General features: G+C 36.2%; 2 protein-coding genes across 4 annotated transcripts; both read right to left on the bottom strand.

Annotated features, from left to right (window-relative positions):
- Positions 1–202: 202 nt before the first annotated feature.
- kif23 (kinesin family member 23) lies at positions 203–15,091 on the bottom strand. 3 transcript variants are annotated; one of them, XM_051134745.1, is made up of 24 exons: positions 14,973–15,091; positions 14,411–14,477; positions 14,203–14,331; positions 12,427–12,532; positions 12,204–12,340; positions 12,007–12,119; positions 11,754–11,921; positions 11,392–11,436; positions 11,002–11,114; positions 10,757–10,878; positions 6,865–6,967; positions 6,689–6,768; positions 6,491–6,610; positions 6,237–6,396; positions 5,475–5,636; positions 5,222–5,388; positions 4,565–4,738; positions 4,289–4,471; positions 3,741–4,040; positions 3,026–3,259; positions 2,859–2,947; positions 2,705–2,780; positions 802–872; positions 203–718 (listed from the first exon to the last, which is right to left on the bottom strand). In XM_051134745.1, the coding sequence occupies exons 1-24, from the start codon at positions 14,984–14,986 to the stop codon at positions 703–705; spliced, it is 2,949 nt and encodes a 982-aa protein (XP_050990702.1). In that variant the 5' UTR covers positions 14,987–15,091; the 3' UTR covers positions 203–702. The 3 variants fall into 3 exon arrangements, with proteins under 3 accessions (XP_050990702.1, XP_050990700.1, XP_050990701.1); XM_051134743.1 differs by lacking the exon at positions 3,741–4,040; XM_051134744.1 differs by lacking the exons at positions 3,741–4,040; positions 11,392–11,436.
- Positions 15,092–15,452: 361 nt separating this feature from the next.
- On the bottom strand, positions 15,453–20,482 carry paqr5a (progestin and adipoQ receptor family member Va). Its single transcript, XM_051134752.1, has 9 exons — positions 20,326–20,482; positions 18,895–19,124; positions 18,622–18,749; positions 17,795–18,000; positions 17,557–17,683; positions 17,431–17,475; positions 17,238–17,334; positions 16,966–17,110; positions 15,453–15,982 (listed from the first exon to the last, which is right to left on the bottom strand). Exons 2-9 carry the CDS (start codon positions 18,946–18,948, stop codon positions 15,747–15,749), a joined length of 1,038 nt encoding a protein of 345 aa, XP_050990709.1. The 5' UTR covers positions 18,949–19,124; positions 20,326–20,482; the 3' UTR covers positions 15,453–15,746.
- Positions 20,483–20,770: the final 288 nt, after the last annotated feature.

Consider the following 20,770-nt stretch of genomic DNA (forward strand, 5'->3'; position numbering starts at 1 on the left):
CTATATGAACTACATGAAACAGTACAAAATACGACCTAATGGGAGGCTTGGTGTAGGAACTAAAACATCTGACCTTAATAGTTAAAACACTGCTGCCATCTACTGCTTTCTTATAGAACCGCATTGAGTGTTTAGAGAACTACATTATGAAAAGGGAAAACGGAATAGATGCGCAAAATAACCACTATAAAAACCAAGCAAATATATCAAATCCTGTTTATTAACAGTTTTGTCTGCAGCAATACTATACAAGTGAAACTACATGGAAAGAGTGCTCTTCCAAGGTGCTGCCTGCCAAAGTCATGAAAATGACTTATAGGATTTTTAAAGAAACAGCAAATGCTTTGTCTTAACTGCCCAAATGCGAGTATACATCAACATATATAAAAAAGAAAAGATACACACAAATACCTAATGTGCTTGAGACAGTTAGAAAACAAAACATTAACACTTTTTTTGATCTGAAACCCACCCTGACCCACACTTACACCAAATGTGATTGGAATTTTACATGGCAACACCCAGGTAGAAAACGCAGTACAAAAACAGCTTTGGTGAACATGTGTAGTCTTCCATAAAAGAATTCTTTCATAAAAAGCATTTAAAAAAGTTAAATATTATAAAGTGAATTTGCTATTGCACACAGTAATGAGAGGCTTCGAGAGGAAAGGACTCTGCTGTGATGGCAATACTAGAGCAGTCTCAAGGCTTTCTGCGTCTACAAAAAAAAACAAGATAGAAGGAAATTTTTAAAAGCTGGTTTTCAATGTGACTGGAGAGGAGTGTAAACAAAGAGCTTACTTTGTATATCCGTGATGCTGGTATCCAGGTCCCAGGTTTGAGCCAGCTCTCATCTCCACTGCCACAGAGCACTAGAGAATAAAGATGAGAGATGGGTTACGAAACAAGTATAAAAATATTACTAGAAAGAAGACCCTGAAAAGAAAAATTGAATAAAGTCATTTTTTGTTTATCTTAATTTGCGTTCCGAAGATGAACAAAGGTCTTACAAGTTTGAAACGACATGAGGGCGAGCAATTAAGGACGATTTTCATTTTAGGGTGAATTATCCCTTTAACAAGGTTCATACAGATACTCTAAAGTGAAAATCCAGGACTTAAGCACTACTTTTGTCTTTCAAGGACTTCAGAGATCTCACTTATCAAACAATGTCTTTCAAATTCTGAAAAAAGACAAATAAAAATATACTAATGATACGCAAAGCTCTGATCTAAATCAAATGACTTGCGAACCCACTCCGAAATCCTGATCCAAATCAAATGACTCGCACTCCACAGTTCTTATCTGAATTAAAAGATTTGCGAACTTGCTCCAAAGTTTTGATCCAAAACAAAATATTCACGAAATTCGCTCCAAAATCCTGATCTAAATCGAATAATTTGAGTTCCAATCTGAAGCAAAAGATTCACAAACCTGCTCCAACATCCTAACCTAAAACAAATGATTTGTGCTCTGAAATTCAGATCCAAATCAAATGACTTGCAAACCCACTCCGAACTTCTGATCTAAACCAAATGACTCACAAACCCGCTCCAAAATCCTGAACCAAACCAAATGATTTGCGCTCTAAAGTTCCAATCCAAATCAAATGATTCATGATCTGCACTCCAAAGTTCCAACCTGAAGCAAAAGATTCACGAACCTGCTCCAAAGTTCAGATCCAAATCAAATGACTCACAAACCCACTCCAAAATCCTGAGCTAAACCAAATGATTCGTGATCTGCACTCCGAAGTTCCGATCTGAAGCAAAAGATTCACGAACCTGCTCCAAAGTTCTGATCTAAATCAAATGACTAATGAACTCAAGCCGAAATCCTGATCTAAATCGAATAAATTGCGATTTACGCTCTTAAGTTCCAATCTGAAGCAAAAGATTCACAAACCTGCTCCAACATCCTAACTTAAATCAAATGATTTGTGCTCTGAAATTCAGATCCAAATCAAATGATTCGTGATCTGCCCTCCGAAGTTCCGATCGGAAGCAAAAGATTCACGAGCCTGCTCCAAAGTTCTGATCTAAATCAAATGACTAATGAACTCAGTCTGAAATTCTGATCTAAATCAAATGATTTATGCTCCAAATAACGATTTGAAGCAAAATATTTCCTCCACATTCTGACTGGAGCACTTCAAAACAGTGAATCATTTTGCAATCGAATGGTTTAACTGATTAGGAGCTTCAAAAAGCTCAGTTTCACCCATATACATGCTTTTTAAAATGAATAGCTCAGTTAATTTTATCTGGTTTTTGCTTGCGAATCGCTTGAAATGAATGATCAAAGTCACAAGTTTGAATCAATCAGAGCGTAAATGACTTAATCGGTTCATCTGTTCCTCTTTGCGTCTTTAGCCATGTTCACACAACACTCTCACTACCACTACTGGCTTAGCTTGTTAGTTTTATGGCATTTACTGAAATAAGCCGGGAAAAAAAATGTTTTTTAAAATTTAAAATTTTGCATGAAAAGATATTTTTATTGAAATAAAATTAAACACTTATTTCATACATACAATTCAATTATTCAAGTACTTCTCAAGTACCGCTTCAGGAATGTAGCTATTTTCAAGTGTTTCCAGACCTTACATTTCAAAGAGTCAAATTCAAGTACTTTAAGCACCTTGTACAAACCCTGCTTTAAGTGCGCAGTGGCTGCACCTGGCTAGAGAATATCAGTATCTTACCCTTGTCTCCACATCAGTCCAGTCTCCCTCCATGGGCTCACCTTCAGGACCAGTCTCTGATGATCGTCTCTTACGGCTACAAATCAAAAACAATACAGCATTCACTATGGAACTAAAAATTAAGTTTGAAATGCACTGGTAGTCATTCAGTTACCTAGCCGCAACAGGGTTTTCCTGCTTGAGCGTTTCGATATCTGTGAACTGAACAGACTGTCCTCCACCTCTAGTTTTGAACACTTCACCCTAATAAAGAAAAAAAGATTTTACTTTCACTCAACAACCAAAACAGATTGAGCAAGACCACTCGAAAGACAAAGCTACCTTGATTAGCTTGGTCTGAATCTCTCCATCTGATGCAATCTCCTGGTGCGTCAGAACGTACTTGTCACACTTGGACAGAGCTTTTTCATTGGGAGCGTTCACTTTGATGGCATTGGGGATGTTTGGCTGCAGAACTGTATCGAGGTCCACGTTAGTGGTGGGTTTATGATCAACCCACCTCTCCCCACCTGCGGAGTGCGAGCGTCTGTGTAGAGGCCGAACCGGCGCCGCAGTCTATTCAATTAAAACAAGCACAGTAAGGCAAACAGAAAACGGTCCTTAAGCATGATCAAGCGTTAGTGTGTTAGTCAAGCTCTACAGAAGCACAAACTAAATGTACCAAGCTGTTAAGAGGAAAGAAAAAAGCTCATGCAAACAAGCTCCAAAAATAAATGTGCTTTTCAGTCTGCAAATGCTGGCATTTCTTACACAACCTATGACAGTATTCAATTGCTTTTCATACACTTTAGACAAGTTCAATTATATGCAGGAGAAACAGATGACATTGAGAAGATGAAAACTCAAATTTATTTGTCTAAAAGTGCAAAACAGCCATTACATGGTAAAATAAGCAGCACATAATACCTTATTTTACACATAGATTGTCTGGGTAATAATTAGTGCAACTGAGAAACAGATCAAAAGGTCTACAATGAGTCTATATTAGTGTCTCGTCGAAGCTCTACCTACAACTACAGCAAGATACTCCACTGACCCAGTGACCCGTTTCCTCTAGGTCTACCTCAGCTGGCTGGACAGGCACCTCTTTGGCCCAACACCTGCCTCTCCTCCTGCTAAGACTGTCGGGAAGGCCCTGAGCTCTCTTCCTACTGTCTGGAGGCGACTGGCTACCCTGCCTGCGAGACTGCGGGACACCCTGCTCCCACTCGGAGATGCAGGAGGCCACAGACACACTGCCTGGTCTGGGGAAGTGAGGATCTGGCCTGACCGTCTGAGAGAAGTTATATATGGGCTCCAGGGAAGAGAGGGATGACTGAGAGCCATTGTAGGGAGACTGCAAGCGACATGAGATTAGTACACACATGGTTTGCATGCAACAAACACCAGTACATTAAAAACAGTATTTAGGGCATTAAAAACAGGTGGGAATCTGTAAAAAAAACAAAACAAAAAAAAGTGCACAGGGTAATTACACACACAGACACTGCATAGCAGACCATGCACAGACATAAGGTTTGTGGATTAGGTTAGGCATTAATCTCAGGGGCAGGCAGTCTAGAAACGCATGTCAGTTAAACGTACAGGAACAGGCGATGGGGAAGCGGATCTCTTGGCAGGCACTTTGTCCTTTTCTCTGGATGGCCGCTGTGGCTGCCGGTTCTCAGTCTTTCCCTCTGTCACGATGGCTTTGAGCTGTTTGAGTTTCTCATCCTTCACCCACAGCTTATTCTGCATTTCCAGTTGCTTGGCATTTACCCGCCTCTCCTGTAGAGAGCGAGCAAACAGCTGCATGTATCACACCACTAACAAATTAAATTGCATCTTGTTTCACATATATGATCTATGGAAGACACTCACACATTCCTTCTCCCACTTAAGCTTGGCGTCAGTGACAATGCCTTGCATGCGTGCTTCCATGCGTCTCTTTTCAGACACTTCTCTTTGGAGCCTCTGTTCTCTGCTTTCCAGTTCCTGCTGTAGAGAACGCTTGTCTTCTTCATAGATGTTGGTGGTTTTCTGTAGAATGTCAATCTGTATACACAAGAACATTGCAAATGCATTAGAGGCCATATTCAAAACTTAGTCTATGATACACAAAAAAAAAAAAAAAAAAAAAAAAAAAAAAAAAAAAACATTTATGGTCATTTCAACCATAATATTTGTGGAAACTCATCTTTTCAAATTTATGTGTTACCCAGGACCTGGTCTTAAGTAGCACATTACATTGTATTTGTAAAAATTATTGATTTTTCTTTTGAAAAGTGGATGCCAAAAATCATTAGGATATAAGTAAAGATCATATCCCATGAAGATATTTTGTAAATTTCCTACCATAAATATACCAAAACTTAATTTAATTAGTATGCAAGCTAAGAACTTAACTTGGACAATTCTAAGGTGAATTTCTCAATATTTGAATTTTTTTGCACTTGATACAGGTATTAATTTCTAAAGATATTGTGCTTGATTCCCTTTTTTTTTTTTTTAACCTTGACTCAGTGATAGTGCAAATACCTTGTATTCCAGCATCTTGGATTTCTTTTCCAGACGATCAATCTCATTCTTCTGGTTCTGGATCATTTTGTCCTTTTCACCAAGCTTGCCACGTTGCTCTTGGATGAAGTTCTCCTTGGAGAGAACGTTGCTGTCCTGCTCCTGAAGCACAGACTTCAGCATGTTGGCTGAAAGAGAATCATGGCCGGAAATTAGGAAAAACACTGTGCTCGAAAGACCATTAACACAGCTCTGAATAAAGTGATGATTTTACCAGTTTTATTGTACTCGTCAATCATCATCTGTCGAATCTTGTGTCTCTTCTCCAGGGCCTCAATGAGTCTGGGCAGAGTAACATCATCGTTAGGGCCAGAGATCTCACAGGGAGGAAGTGGAGGGAAGGACTGAAGCAGCTGGTTCAATACTGTTGGAGAATCTGTAACAGATCACAATTGACATTACTGAAACAAACAAAAATAAAAAACTAACAGTATAAGACTTTAGTATGGAATCACTTCTGCATGCACTTTATTATTATTTTTTCTTTTACAATTGAGATCAAAAGGTCGCATCCCCCTTTCAGAATCATTAAAATCATTACAGAAGGTTCAAACACTCACTGCTGCTCCAAAAGGAAAAACGATGCATTAAGAGCTAGGGGGTGAAAACTTTTGAATTTAAAGATCAGTGTAAAATTACAATGTAATTTCGTCTTCTGAGAAACATGCAAATATCTTCTGTAGCCTCTGAAAGGCAGTACTAAATGAAAAAAAATATGTAGGCAAAATAAGAAACGTACACCTGAAGGACGGTTTGTTCAGGACAAACAACTATTTTCTCTTGTGGGCTATAATTAAACATCTTTTGTGAGAAATATCTTATTCAGTACTAAAACAATAACATGCATTTTGTATGATTCCTCATATTTTGGTAAAATAATCAGCTTTTGCAAACTTTTGACCTCACCTATATGTTAACACACATCGTGTGAAAATGTAACATGCAAGTTCTCACACACACGCACGCGCAAAAATACCTCCATCTACAGGACCACCACGTTCCTCCAGCCTGCGTGTTAGCTCGTCTTTGAAGGCCTGGTTTCTCTGACGGCGACCAGCAGCGAAGCCACAGATGGGCCTGTCAACGGGCCGGGCCACTTCAACCTCTTGAGTCATCTCAGCAAAGCGCATCACTAGCTACACACACACAAAACCGAAATGTCACAGTGTAAGTAGAACAAATCTGCAGAGGACAAATCCATCTGTTAACCCGTATGTTAATATTGCTTACCAAGGTCTCCTCATAATCATCAGCTTTTGGATTTACACACACAACCATCCTTACTTTCCCTTCTCCATCAAAGTAGTTCTTGAATAGATGAGTCACTTTGGAGTCTCTGTATGGAACCATCTAAGGACAGAAGTCAAGACTGCCTTTGATGTTTCTCTCCTTTTAAGCAATCATATGGTCAGTTAATGTCTCACATACCTTGTTTGTGCCACACATCTGATTCTCCCTCAGTACCTCGATACATGTGCGCAGAGTCATTAAAGATTGATTGATGTTGCCTGTGAGAAGAAAAAGAAACCCATATGGTCTTCATACAAAACACAACCCTGAAATCCTGAAAGTAATAAAAAGAGTTCTTTGAGCTGCTGCCTGACCTGCTTCACGGAGACGGCTGCCCTCTGCTCGGGTTCTGCTAGTGCGTTCACTGCCAGCCAGGTCAACCAGACACAACTGGCTCACATTCACCTGATTCTTATCCTGAAAAAGGGAACAAAACACTAAAGGGTTAGTTTGCCCAAAAATAAAAATTCTGTCATTACCCACCCCTATGTTGTTTCAAACTCATGAGACTAGAGATGCACGATATTGGATTTTTGCCGATATCCGATATGCCGATATTTTTTCATCTCATTTTGGCCGATACCGATACCGATACCGATATATATCATTTTATTAAAGTTAGTTTTTAACAATAACTTATTCGTTAGGATTAAATAAATAGTAATGAACGGTTTACATTCAATCCCTTCTTTTTCATCAGTAGACTAGCATTATTTATGATCTGAATTTTGTAAATTAAGTTCACTTTTGCTATGTTATAAGCCGAACTTCGGATGCTTTCACTTTCGAATTCGCAATCTGAATATGACATTTCAAAACGAAAACAGAAAAGTAGAACTAAACTGGGTGACTGTGAGGGTGCTTTGCGGGACATGAACAGGACATAATTCATTGCTACAATTTCTTAATTTGTTCCTATGATTTATTAATTTATTAATTTGTAAAATGAGGGAACGAATTAATATGTAGTATTAACGAATTGTTAATTTATTTCCACGAAATATTTTATTTCCCACCCGCAATTTATCACAGTAAGAGATACGAAAACATGGATTAAAAGTGAATGACAAGAAAATAAACCTAAGAAATTAAAGGGTGAGACGGTGAGGATTTGGGAAAATAAAAATATTAAGTTATGTCGCAATTCGTGACCAACTGGCAAAACAGTACACTTTTTTTTTTTTGCACAAGAATACCAACATGTTTACCTTCTCTGGTTTAACAAGCGGTCTTTTACCCTACTCGAAAACCAAATCCTCCGTCCGCCATCGTTTCCAGAATAGTCGCGTTCTTTTTGCCGTCACCGCCTGGCTCGTGCTGACACTACAAATACAAACCAGGCTCTACACCCGAAGCGCTCACAACGAAAACTACTCTTCGTGATCAGTGAAATCCTGAATATGCCACGGCTTTGTAACTCTGTAACCCGCGCTGTATGGAGCAGTGCGACCACGTCAAATTTTAACTTGCACATTTAAAAAAAAAAAAAAAAAAAAAAACATGTGACAGTTTTGATCAGTCTAGAGCCCTGCAATACAAAGGCATTCAACATGGAAAGAAAGTAATAGAAATGTAGTCACTAAGTCATGTTTAATTATAATTTCTAATTATTTTATATGGTGCACTGTGCTCTGACAGGGCTGCGGGACACGAACATAATTATTTCCTACAACTTGTTAATTCGTTCCTACGTTTTATTAATTTATTAATTTGTAAAATAAGGGAACGAATTAAAAAGTCTTATTAACGAATTCTTAATTTATTGCCACGAAATCTTTTATTTCCCACACGCAGTTTACCCGCATAAATGATACGACAACATGGATTAAAAGTAAATGACAAGAAAACAAACCTGCGAAATTAAAGGGTGAGACGGTGATGATTTGTGAAAAGAAACTATAAATATTATTAAGTTTGTGGCAATTCGTGACCAACCGGGAAAACAGGACACACAGCCGCTTATGGCTTTAAATGTATTGGCTCGAACGGCATGAATCCAAAAGTATGGTCGCTACTAACATTTGCCTGCTAACCAATTATTTAACATAAAGAATGCTTTATACCTCACTTGTGTCATATTCACGAAAAATGTTTCATATGAGCAACAGTGTGTTTTGCCGTTGCGCCGCCGAAGAAAGAGAATTTTACTTTTTATTTTAAATGCAGATCATGTCATGTGCAAACACAGCCATTGGGTTTCAAAATACAACAAAGAGCACCATAAAACCATTTAAAATGTGCATTTAGCGATCTAGTGACTGGATATGAAACAGGCAACAGTAAATTATCCCAAATGGAACAACGGCGCGTTTTCTCCTATAGCCTCTGCTGCCACTGCACGTGCTATTGCTATGCATCATTCTGTATGTGTATTCTCAGTTTAAATGCATCGATCCAAAACAGTGAATCTACTCCTCATTCAGTCAAAACTTTGCTTCAAGAATGAGCCACACTGCTGACATGATCTAATCCCTAGCACACCCTTAGCACATGTGAGTTAACATATTCATCTTATCGGCAAAACATATCGGCATAATTTTTCATATCGGGCCGATGCCGATATTTACATTTGAAGTCATTATCGGCCGATTCCGATATCAGTCCGATAATATCGTGCATCCCTACATGAGACCCTCGCTTTCTGACCCTGCATAGACAGCAATGCAAATGACACATTCAAGACCCAGAAAGGTAGTAAGGACATCATTACAATAGTCCATGTAACATCAGTGGTTCAACCGTAATATTATGGAGCTACGAAAATACTTTGTGCACGAAGAAAACAAAAATAACGACTATTCAACAACTGCAACAAAGAATACTTGACACAGAGGAGAAGAAATTGTTGAATAAAAGTGTTATTTTTGTTTTCTTTCTTTTACCTTTCTGGACCTCGAACGTGATAGTTGCGTTGCTGTTCATGAAGGGTTAGAAAGCTCTGATTTAATAAAATATTAATTTGTGTTGTGAAGATGAACAAAAGGTCTTATGGTTTTGGAACAACATGAGTCATTAATCCCAAAAATGAAAATTCTGTTATCAATTACTCACTCTTACATTGTTCCAAACTCTAAAATATCCCATTCAGGTTTAGAATACAAATGAAGACGTTACATTTCCGTTCATCCATTCCAACAAAACTTTTATGCCCCAAAGAGCTCATTAAGACATTGTAAAAGAAAACCATATTAATAAAGCAGTTCAATCCAAGTTTCCCACAAAGTGACAAATAAAATGTCCTAATTTTTGAAGTGATTAAGCATTTATTCACATATGAGCATTAGGGAAGCCAATATTGTCCATTACACAAACAGGTTTGAGCTTCTGCAAGAACCAATGATGCTGTTGAAGGCAGAAACCATTTAGGTTTCATTAAAAATGTTAATTTATGCTTCGAGTCTTGTGGGTTTGGAACAAGGGTGACTAAATCAAGATTTTAATTTTTAGGTGAACTGTTCCTTTAACATCTGTTTTAAATTTATTAATTTAAAACACTTTAACAAACTGAAATTATACATAACATTCTCACTCTTTTATTACAGTGGATAAATTGAAGGTGAAATTTCTGAATCATTTGTGACCCTAGACCACAAAACCAGCACAAGCAAATAGCAAAATAGCATTTGTAGCAATAGCCAAAAACACACTGCATGGGTCAAAATTTTCAGTTTTCTTTTATGCCAAAATCATTAGGATATTAAGTAAAGATCAGGTTCCATGAAAATATTTTGTAAATTTCCTACTGCAAAGATCAAAACCTTTTTTGATTAGTAATATGCATTGCTAAGAACTTCATTTGGACAACTTTTTAATTTTCTTTTTACATTTTTTCTGCACCCTCAGATTCCAGATCTTCAAATAGTTGTATCTCAGCCAAATATTGTCCCATCATAAACCATACACAATTAAAAAAAAAAAAAAAAAAAAAAAAAAAAAAAAAAAAAGACCCTTATGACAGGTTTTGTGGTCCAGGGTCACATTTTATCACTAGGGGGAGCCAAACCCCTACAAACATCACATCCATTAAACTTTCAACAAAATCAGAAGCATGAACACTGCATGTTTTTGACACTGGTATTTAACAATGGTTAACCTTGAACCAAAGGGCATTAGTATTAAAATAAATATTTTTTAATTAGCCATATTTACTAAAATTTATTTTACAATTTTATTCTGAGAAAGAGTCTTGAAGGCATTAGCACTGACCTGAAGTACATTGTCTCCATCTGCATCCAGAGGTGCTTGCGCCAATTTAACAATGAACACACTGTGAGAGCGGCTGGACTCACGGTTCAGTTGCGTGTTTGCAATCCTGCGCTTCTTCTGACCTGTGTCCAGAAAACAAAAGATCTCACACAATAGCTCTGTGTGCTAACCACAAACAAACCCCCTTTAAAAAAAAAAAAAAAAAAAAAAAAAAGAGAGAGAAGTCAACATCTACATCAGCTTACCTCTCCAAAAGACTTCAAAAGCTTCCTCTGTTGACTTGACCTCAACCTCTGTGCATCCGGCCACATACATGTTGTGGTTTTGATCTTCACGCAGTATTTTGGATTGGGGTGGTCTGAAATGTGAAATACAGTATGATAACATTTCTGCAACTACAGAGTAGGAAAACAAGCTGTTCAGCCACGTTGCAACAAAGCTCAATCTCAGCATAGGCGCCTACCAGCAAGTAAAACAAAAGCACAAGACAGACAGCCAAGACAAAAGCAGACACAGACACCCTAGAAGCACTTGAAAGCATAAAACAGGACGTGCAGAACAGCTAAACAAGGGAGGGAATATCATTATAAAAAGGCAGCAAGTCCATCTATGAGTGAATTTCACTGGCCACGTACATGAACTCAGTGTTGTTTCTCAGAGGTGTGCCTGCACCATTCCACCTAATGAAAAAACAAAATACATTTATCTATACACTAAGTGCATAAATATTACTAAATTTAAAAAAAAAAAAAAAAAAAAAAAAAAAAAAAGTGAACTAATGGGACTAAACCTAATTTAGCTTTGTGTAAGTTGTAAGTATTAACTACCCACAAACTGGTACTACTGACACAACCAATTAAAGTAAACAATTTTTATATAGACTACTGTTGAAAAGCTGGTGGTAGATATAAATGTTTTGGAAAGAAGGCTCTTATGCTGACAAACACTGTATTTATAGGATCAAAAACAGTAAAAACTGCAAACTTAGCCAGCTTACTTGGGCTTTATTGGGTCAAAGGGAGTCTCTTCCAGGAGGTCATAGATGTAGTTGTTGTAAATCTCAATGTAAGAGACAAACACACTGTAGCTGCTGTCTTCATCCACACCATCTGCCTTACAAGCCTCCTCTGGGCTGATCATGTCAGCAAACTCAGGGTCAACTCGCCTACAAAGCAAAAACAGCATATAAACTCATGATATTTAATTTAAAACAAATTAGGCAATTTGAGATTTTAATTACTTGAATTAACCTTGTTGTTGGGGTCTTCGGTACAGTTGTCTGGCTGTCTCGCTTCTGTCGGTCTAAGAGCGCATCTACCTGATTCTGCACCTCCATGCCATTTTTATCATCAGGCTTGAAAACCTGGTAGAGAAAAGACCAAGAGAGCTCAAGGATGGAAAATTAATTTTACATAACAGAATAAAAGTACTTGATGAATTTGCTTACATATCTCTTGGCCTGGTAAGGGCCAATGCTGTTGAAGATCATGTCGAGTGAACGTGGAAGCAGCCCACCTTGACCAGGTGAACCAGTCATTGTATGGGTTTTACCACTACCAGTGACACCGTAGGTGAACAACAAACCTAGTTGAAAAGATTGCTGTCAGTCAGAGTATTTTTTTTTTTTAAATAATCATTATCATAACAAGTGCACAGGAAAGTATATTTACCATTTTTACAGTGAATGAGGTCTTCTACAAGAGGTTTGGCAACATCTTCAAACAATTCCCTCTGTGTCGTTTTAATCCCAAACACTTTTTTGAAGGAATATTGTGTCTAAAAGACAAATTATTATAGTTAATTCTGGTAGTCTAATAAAGCTGGTTTACAACTATTCTCCAGGTTTAATGACAATAAATTTAAGAGAAAAAAAAAAGAAAATTTAAGGAATGTAGTAAGTAAAGTGATCATGATACATTAACACACAAATAAACATCTAGGGTGCACACAATGAGTTGTATTAGGAATACATCCAAATACAAAAATACAACCAACAGACATCCAATACTTCAATTCACTTTACACCACAAACAACAAAAAAGCCTTAATTCCTGAATACATCTGTTCCCAGCCACTACAAATATGGAAATAACCATAAAAACTGCTGTTCTACCTCAGTATTCTTGCCGTTTTCCAGCAAAAATGTCTAAAAGACTTACATCAAGATAAATTTACTTAAAGCTGCAGTATTTTAAGTTTTTTTTGTGTGTGTGAGCATTTCAAATTTACAGGATGTACACAAGTACATCATGAATCCATTTTCCAAACCATGTTTTTAGCTTATCCTGAATCATTACGGTACACCAATAAGTTTTTATATTTTGACTATTTCAGATTGGTTCTGGCAGGAACCACTGCAGAGTAGTCCAGTACCTACATGATTTACCATAGACATTAACAGTGAGAAGTAGCTCCAGCTACAATGTTCTTCCACAAGACGCAAGCAGTTTTGTTTATTAACCACAAAAATGATACAACACAAAATTTTGCATACTCTAAAGACTCAAAGCAGCAAACAAGTCACACGAACCACATTCATGGTGCTTTTAGTGGCACTTTTTAAGCTTGACAACATTCTAATTAACCAGTTTGTGACAAATTTCAAGTAGCAGTCTATGGAAGCCATGGAATAAAAAGAAAAAAAAAAAAAAAAAAAAAGTCATTTACATTTCAAAATTCTGACTCTCTCTCAATTCAGGGATTATATCTCACAATTCTGATAAGCAAAATCAACTCATCATTCTCTTTTCTCCTCAGCTCAGAATGATAAAGTTTATCACTTCTGGCTTTTTTGATCAATTGACAAACTCACTATTATTGAGTTAAATCAAGTTATAAAGTCAGAACTAGGTGATATAAACTTGAATTTGTGAGAAGAAAAAGTCAGAATTGTGAAATAAAATGGGTATGTAATGTCAAACTTTACAGGTTTAAATTGTGCGTATACAGTGTAAGCCCTATCGAGCTGCATGTGAATATTATGTAGACCTATTGTTAAAATCAAATTTCTGCTATAAAAGTAGAGTAATCATAGCAGGTTTCAGCCATAGTCAGTCCTATTAAACATCTGCATTTAGCTTCAAACGGCATCTTTGATGACAGTATTCTATAAAAATGATTTGCACTTAGATTCTGAAATCCAAAGGCACAACACATTTTTTCTCTTATTCCATGGATTTCACCCATTTCCTCTACTTGTTACCAGTGTTTTTGTGCCACCACAACACGCGTTGCAGCTGCAAGTGACGGAACTGTGACGTCTACTCCAAATTGGGCTATACTTTCATTAGATAGAACAGTGCAACCATTACACAAATCCACCTTCGTGACACACAACAAGATAAAGTCAAACAGAATTGGAGAGGTTTGACAATTCCTAACAAAATAAGATTTTTATTTATTTAAAATAATCCTAATTGACAAAATGAGAGCAGACAGGCACTAACCTCTTTAAATTCACCATTTCTGTTGGCTTTGAGCCCATCAGGAGCATGTAACTGAATGGTGGTGTTGCTTATAACCTCAATACAGCATTCCTCATCCTCTGCACCCAGTGGCCGCACACGACAATACACCTGCCAAACACACCTCGAATTAATATACTGATAATAATAATATATATTATCCTAATGTGAATAAAAGGCCACAACATACTCCAACAGGGTCCTTCTGGTTGTTGGAAGGCTTTTTTGGAGGAGGGCGGCGGGGGGTCTTGCCCTTCCTGTTACGAAAGTAAAAATTCAGACGTCATTCAACAAATATGTATAACTTAGTTCAAGTACAAAGAGCATGACTATGGTTGAAAGAGAATCCTAACCATCTAAATTACTATAAACTATGTTTTCGAAGTTAAGACAGAAAAATGCGATCAGATTTTTATTTCACTGACTTTTAGCTTGAAATACTGACTTTTAGCAAACCGAGTGCTTGGTGTACATAATAATGTTGATAATAATAGGGATAACATAACCAAACTAGTTATATAAACAGAAAACTTAAAACATAAAGCGGGATTATAAACCTAGCCTAAAGTACAAAACAACGGATTAAGTTAACAGCGTTAAATAAACGCGACGGTCGCTGACTGAGTAACACTAGTTAACAACTGTGTGCTAAACCACTCAAAAACACAAACTCGTCATACGTTAATAAACTCTTTCAAAACTCGTTATCGGCTTAATAAAAGTACAGTACAAAATAGGTGTAAAACACTTACGCTTGCCTAATCATGTTGAGGTGTTTTAGTTTAACTCCACAACGCCGTTGCCTGCTTGTCCGTATACAAAATTCGAAGTTCAAACGTTCCCTCCACCGCGTCAGAAACAGATTTTTCAAATTTGACCAATCAGCGAGCTCAGCCACGCCTTAGCCGACCGGACGTCCCGCCTTAAGCTCTGCCTGATATTTCCGGTTTTATTCATAGTCGAAAAGGAAAAACAGCATGCGTAGCTTTTTATTTTGGACAACGAACAAGTAATGTCGGCCTGTGCTTAACGGTTAATATAGAAAAATATTCATATAACAAGTAATATATAAAAAGAGTATATATTGTATAAACGAATATATTATGTATTCTATATTCTATCAAATGTATAAAACAAGTTTTCATTGCATAGTTTTATTTAGTAAAAATAACAACTTTACATATTAACAAGATTTATTTATAAGAAAGATCAAGATTGTACACATACAGTTTTCAAAAAGTCAGATTATAAAAAAGCACTTGTAAAAACTAATATATCTGATTCATGTGTTTCAAAATTGTGCAAATGCTAAGCATGTGATTAGAAGAACACAAATGACACACTCATTACAAAAACATTAATCAAACATACAAACTAATTATAAATTAGTCTTTCCAATTTTAAATAAAATGTAATGAAATTGTTTCCATTGAACAAATGGCTACAGTATATACACAATATATATTTACTCAGTATTAAGGGAAGCTAACATAGCTGCCCTGAATAACCTTATCAAATGTCAAAATTCAAATTAATTTGTCCTTCACCCCTCTAGTGGAGAAAAGTGCCAGACTGAAGACATATACTATGCAAAGGCCGCTGACCACACTAAAGAATGCAGCTCCCACAGTATCTGAAAGGGTGACTTGTGGCAAATTAGCATGAAGCCAATGCTTTCGTGCAGCCATGTCAAGTTCAATGGCAGTCATCTGGAAATACGTGCCAATAATAGCAAACACGTGGAAGAGCTGATGACTGTGACCTGTGAAGGATGCATAAAAGAACCAGTTTAGAATTAATAGAGTTTAGTGAGGTTCAAAGGGCCATTCTACAGAATTGATCCAAACTGCTGTCCCGCGACCAAAAAATACATTTAAAAAGCATTTAAGTATTCCAGTCTTAGATGTTTACTAAGATCTTTTTATCATCTATTGAAACCCACAATAATATTTAAAATATCAGTAAGCTTAATATATAAAAAATCATCAGTGGGTATGTGCAATTGGGAGGTGGTTGCTGCAAACCCTGACCCTTAAATTTAAACTTATGGAAATGATATTGAAATATTATGATATGATACTGAAAAAAAAATGTTTTATTTTTCTTTGTAAATTGTGAAACTTTGTCAAAAAATGTGTCCCGCATTTTTCATGTCACTACCGAAACAGTGTATGTTTTCGTCCATTTAACTACACCCCTAAATTTATGATTAGGAAATATTCCTGTGTCCCTCTCTCTCATAGCTACAAGGTGTGAGTAGATTTTTTGCCTTTTACAATATAAAATTGGATTAAAAATACAACAAATCTCATAAATCACACTTGAAATATTGTTAAAATTGTAATTGTTTTTGATTTACCTTCTTAAAAACTTTTTAATAAAATAGAAAAAATATATATTTACAAGGAAGATATAAGCAAAATCTTAATGGGTCGATATAACCCTTCTTATTAAATTATATATTGTGTTTCGGTAGTGAAAAATTTGGGGTGAGGAAAAATATTCAAAAACTCTGAAAATACAATATGAGAATTAACTGCACAATTACTAGAAATGTGTCACCTTGCATATTATATAATTTGCACGCACACAAAATTTGTGGAAAAACAAAACTTTTTTCAAGACATTTCCAACTCTGACTTTAAACCAATTCTATGGAATGGCCCTAAAATCATTCCACTAAAGTCATATGATCTGAATTCATGATTATTAGTTTAAAGAGAATGCAGGGATCTTTAATTGTACCTATGTAGTCAAAACTGCCAGGAGCCAAGCGTTCAGGTAGGTGTGTGGCAAAAAGAAAGCCAGTGAGGACAGCCAATGATGTGTGCTGATAGTGAACAGTATTGGCCTCATTAACAGTGCAACCCTCACCACTGCACACAAAGATCTACAAAAGAATGCAGAAAGTCCAGTCAAAGTATTTTAAATGAGCAATTTCACATTCAATACAAATAAAGCCAAAACAATGAGTTCATTTTTCCCCCCATAAAAGTGAAATTGCCCAAAACACTTACTCTATAAAAGAGAGGGATGTTGTCAAAGAAATATGGATAGACAAAAGCGATTAGCCGTAGATATTTACAGAGTTTCTCATTTAATTTCCCAGAACACCTAAAAAAGAATACAGTTTATTTACTAAAAATTATTTTTAATTTTTTTAGATTTTTTAGTCAAGTTTAAAGTGCCTTAGAGAAGAAGAGAATTTACCTTTTAATGCTGTGATAATTATAATGAAAAAATGGTAAACCAAGTCTAAAAAACAAATAAATACAAGTGGTCAAAATCCACAAAGCAGGTCAGAAAAACGTTTGATTTATTGGTTACTTATCCTACCTTGAGTAGCAGGCCAGTGCAGTGGAGATAATGGAGTTGAAAACAGCTATAGGAACATAGTATTTGTGAAATGTGCTATTAACCCATTTATCTGGAAATGAGTAAGAAGAGTAGGTGATGGCAGAACCTGTTGTTGATCAAATAAACCAAAAAAGTTAGGTTAATTAAGACATTACTATATACTACATAAGCATATAGCTATATTTTACTCAATAGTTCTGTTATATTCTCTATATACCAAGGCTGTAGAAACTGAGTGCTCCATAATCAAAGAAGAAGCAAATGTGCCTGGCCCGTTCTGACATGGTACTGAAGGTATGAGCGCAGCTGGAAGCGAGTGGGTACACACAGCATGACAACAGGAACACCAGCAAGGGCCAGGTGAAAGGATCCTGCCAGTCGTCCTGCACCAGCACTACCGTCAGCAGTTTCCATAAGAAAAACCTTACAAAAAACATGGTAAAAAAGAGTTTACCCAAAAATGAAAATCCTCTCATTTTTTACTCACCCTCATGTCGTTCCAAACCCGTAAGACCTTTGTTTCTTCAGAACACAAATTAAGATATTTTTGAAGAAATCCGAGAGCTTTCTGATCATGCATACACAGCAACGCAACTGACACGTTCAAGGCCTAGAAAGATAGTATAGACATCATTAAAATAGCCCAACATTAGTGGTTCAACCGTAATTTATTAAAGCTACAAGAATACTTTTTCGTTATTTTTGTTTTCTTTGTGCACAAAAAGTATTCTTGTAGCTTCATAAAATTATGGTTGAACCACTGATGTCACATGGACTATTTTAACAATGTCCTTACTACCTTTCTGGGCCTTTAATGTTTCAGTTGCATTGCTGTCTATGAAGGGTCAGAAAGCTCTCAGATTACACCAAAAATATCTTAATTTGTTTTCCGAAGATGAATTAATTAATGACAGAATTGTACTTTTTGAGTGAACTTTCCCTTTAAATTAATGTTTTAGAAAGCTCAAATGAAATTCTGAGTTTTATCTTTATTTTAACATAAACTAATGTAAATGTACCAAAAGATGAATACTGAAAATGTACCATGTAGGAAGAAAATGAGTCCAAATATTGAGGGTTTCATTTGTCAGCTGGAAAAGACTAAGCACACAGTCTTTGGCAGAGCTGCATGGGTGGCGATACCCTGAAATGATTCCATCCTCATGGAAAACCTAAAACGAAACAAATATTTATTTGAAAATCATATTTATTTATCAAGTTAATACACAGAGATTGTTCATGACTGACATACAACACGTTCAACAGTGCAAAACATTGACATTTCTTGCAAATTAACATCAGTATTCAAAAACTTACTTTCGGAACTTGGTTGATGGTAAACACTTGAGGTAGCTTGATGAGATTGAGCATAGTAGAGGAAGGCTCCAGAAATCACAAGGTGGAGAGACCATCAGCCATCTACAAAATTTGTTGATTCCCTGTGATTTCTTTAAACGTCTTCTCTTAGTGTTCACTTCTTTACTATAATATCTTACAGTCCGGTCACCAACACAGGATGTTTCTATAAAACCCCTCTCTAAGTGTGCCTGTGGGAGTAAACAATTTCAATATGACGTTTTAAAACCATAAATCTAAAACATAAAACTGTACATGTGGGAAACACATGAAAACTAATTAAAATGCAAGTACTGCTGTTTAACAAAACACTTGTGTTTCAGAATACACCGAGAAACGAAATGTCTCCAACAAAGCTGTTATAATCAGCAGTGCAATAGACAGGGTTATCTAACCCTAGTTATAAACCTCGTGGCCGCAATTTAACCTGCCTGAATGAACACAAATTTAATCATTAAACCCTTATTATTCTCATATTTATTCCGACTGAAGAACAGCTACCTGAAAATCACCATCTCTATCTCAAGTTCAAAAGTGTTTGTAAAACATTAACCTAGACTGCGAAGGGAAGCTGAGGAGAAAAAAAAACATGTATATCTTTACCAGCTGAATATACAGTAACCTGACACTTTTATTGTTAGGTAGTAAAACCTTCAATAGATTAATCATTGTTTAAGACAAAAGAGGGATGTGTTAAATCCTAAAGATACAGTGGTATATCAGAGCACATATTGCAGGGAAAAAATGTGTTCCATAGAATACATGAATATAAATACACCTCATATTAGGTCCTTAATCTTTGTTGTGTGCAATGAGCACAAAATACTTACTCTGATAAGATAAGTAAATGTAACTCATTACCTGGATTGGGCAATATCATTAAATAGTGAACAATGAACATTCTTGTTGCATTTGGCGACTACAGTAAACTAGAACACACTGAACTTGACAAAAAAGGTCAAAGCATACAGGTTTATGTATATAAGAAAAATTTTAACTAGTGAATCCAGTCAAACATAAACTTCAGTATATTACACGAAAAAGGTGGAAAGCACTGATGGTTTCATTTCAAATACTGAGTGTTTTACACAACATCACACACCAACTGATATATAGGCTAATAAAAATATTATTTCTGTGCCACAACGGTTCATACAGTTTAAAGTGAGGCTCATCACTCACAATGCACAACACGTGGATCAAGTTTACACTCAAAATGCCAGGTAAAATTCTTGAATTGTCTTGTAAAATTATCAAGACTGCGAATCAATATTATACCTCATAAAATATTCAAATACCTACCATTCATTAAAAACTCGCATTTTATTTTTCAAAAGCTATTATTTTTTATTAACAGCTATGCATCTTAAGTCTGTTCGTTGGCACACTTACCTGCAAATGTGGATGTGGATGTGCTTTCGGCGTTCAGTGTGTGAACTGAATAAACAACATACAGTGAATGTTTGATTTTTCCCTCTTGACAATGAGTAGCGGGTGGGAGGAAAAACATGCCTTTCTTTGTTTTCGTTGTCAGCTGTAAGTCCCTGGGCTTCTGTGATTGGCCAGCACACACTCATGAACGCGCCGTATCCAAGACGCTGAATTTTCCCACTGACGCCCATCAAGGTGTTAGTAATATTTTTATTTTTATTTATGTATTTATTTATTGGTATTTAATTGTAATTGTTTGTTGTGTATTTTGTTTTATTATTTTCATGCCTCCAAAATTGCAAACTCGTCTCCAATTTAAATATATTGTATTAAATTAAATTCTAAATATTATATCTAAATTATAATTATTTAGTATTATATCAAGCTTCAAAAGCTGTGATCAACA

This window comes from Labeo rohita, chromosome 18 (assembly GCF_022985175.1).
Source record: "Labeo rohita strain BAU-BD-2019 chromosome 18, IGBB_LRoh.1.0, whole genome shotgun sequence".
Taxonomy (NCBI): domain Eukaryota; kingdom Metazoa; phylum Chordata; class Actinopteri; order Cypriniformes; family Cyprinidae; genus Labeo; species Labeo rohita.

Excerpts from the sequence above, each read along its gene's own strand:
- kif23 (XM_051134745.1), bottom strand. Across the intron at positions 10,879-11,001 it reads TTTTGAAGTCTTTTGGAGAG|GTCAGAAGAAGCGCAGGATT; the intron begins GTAAGCTGATGT and ends TTCTGGACACAG. Across the intron at positions 6,769-6,864 it reads CAGCCGTCTCCGTGAAGCAG|GCAACATCAATCAATCTTTA; the intron begins GTCAGGCAGCAG and ends TTCTTCTCACAG.
- paqr5a (XM_051134752.1), bottom strand. The coding sequence starts at position 18,948 with ATGCTCAATCTCATCAAGCTACCTCAAGTGTTTACCATCAACCAAGTT. Across the intron at positions 18,001-18,621 it reads ACTCATTTTCTTCCTACATG|GTTTTTCTTATGGAAACTGC; the intron begins GTACATTTTCAG and ends GTTTTTTGTAAG. Across the intron at positions 17,111-17,237 it reads ACATCCCTCTCTTTTATAGA|ATCTTTGTGTGCAGTGGTGA; the intron begins GTAAGTGTTTTG and ends ATTCTTTTGTAG.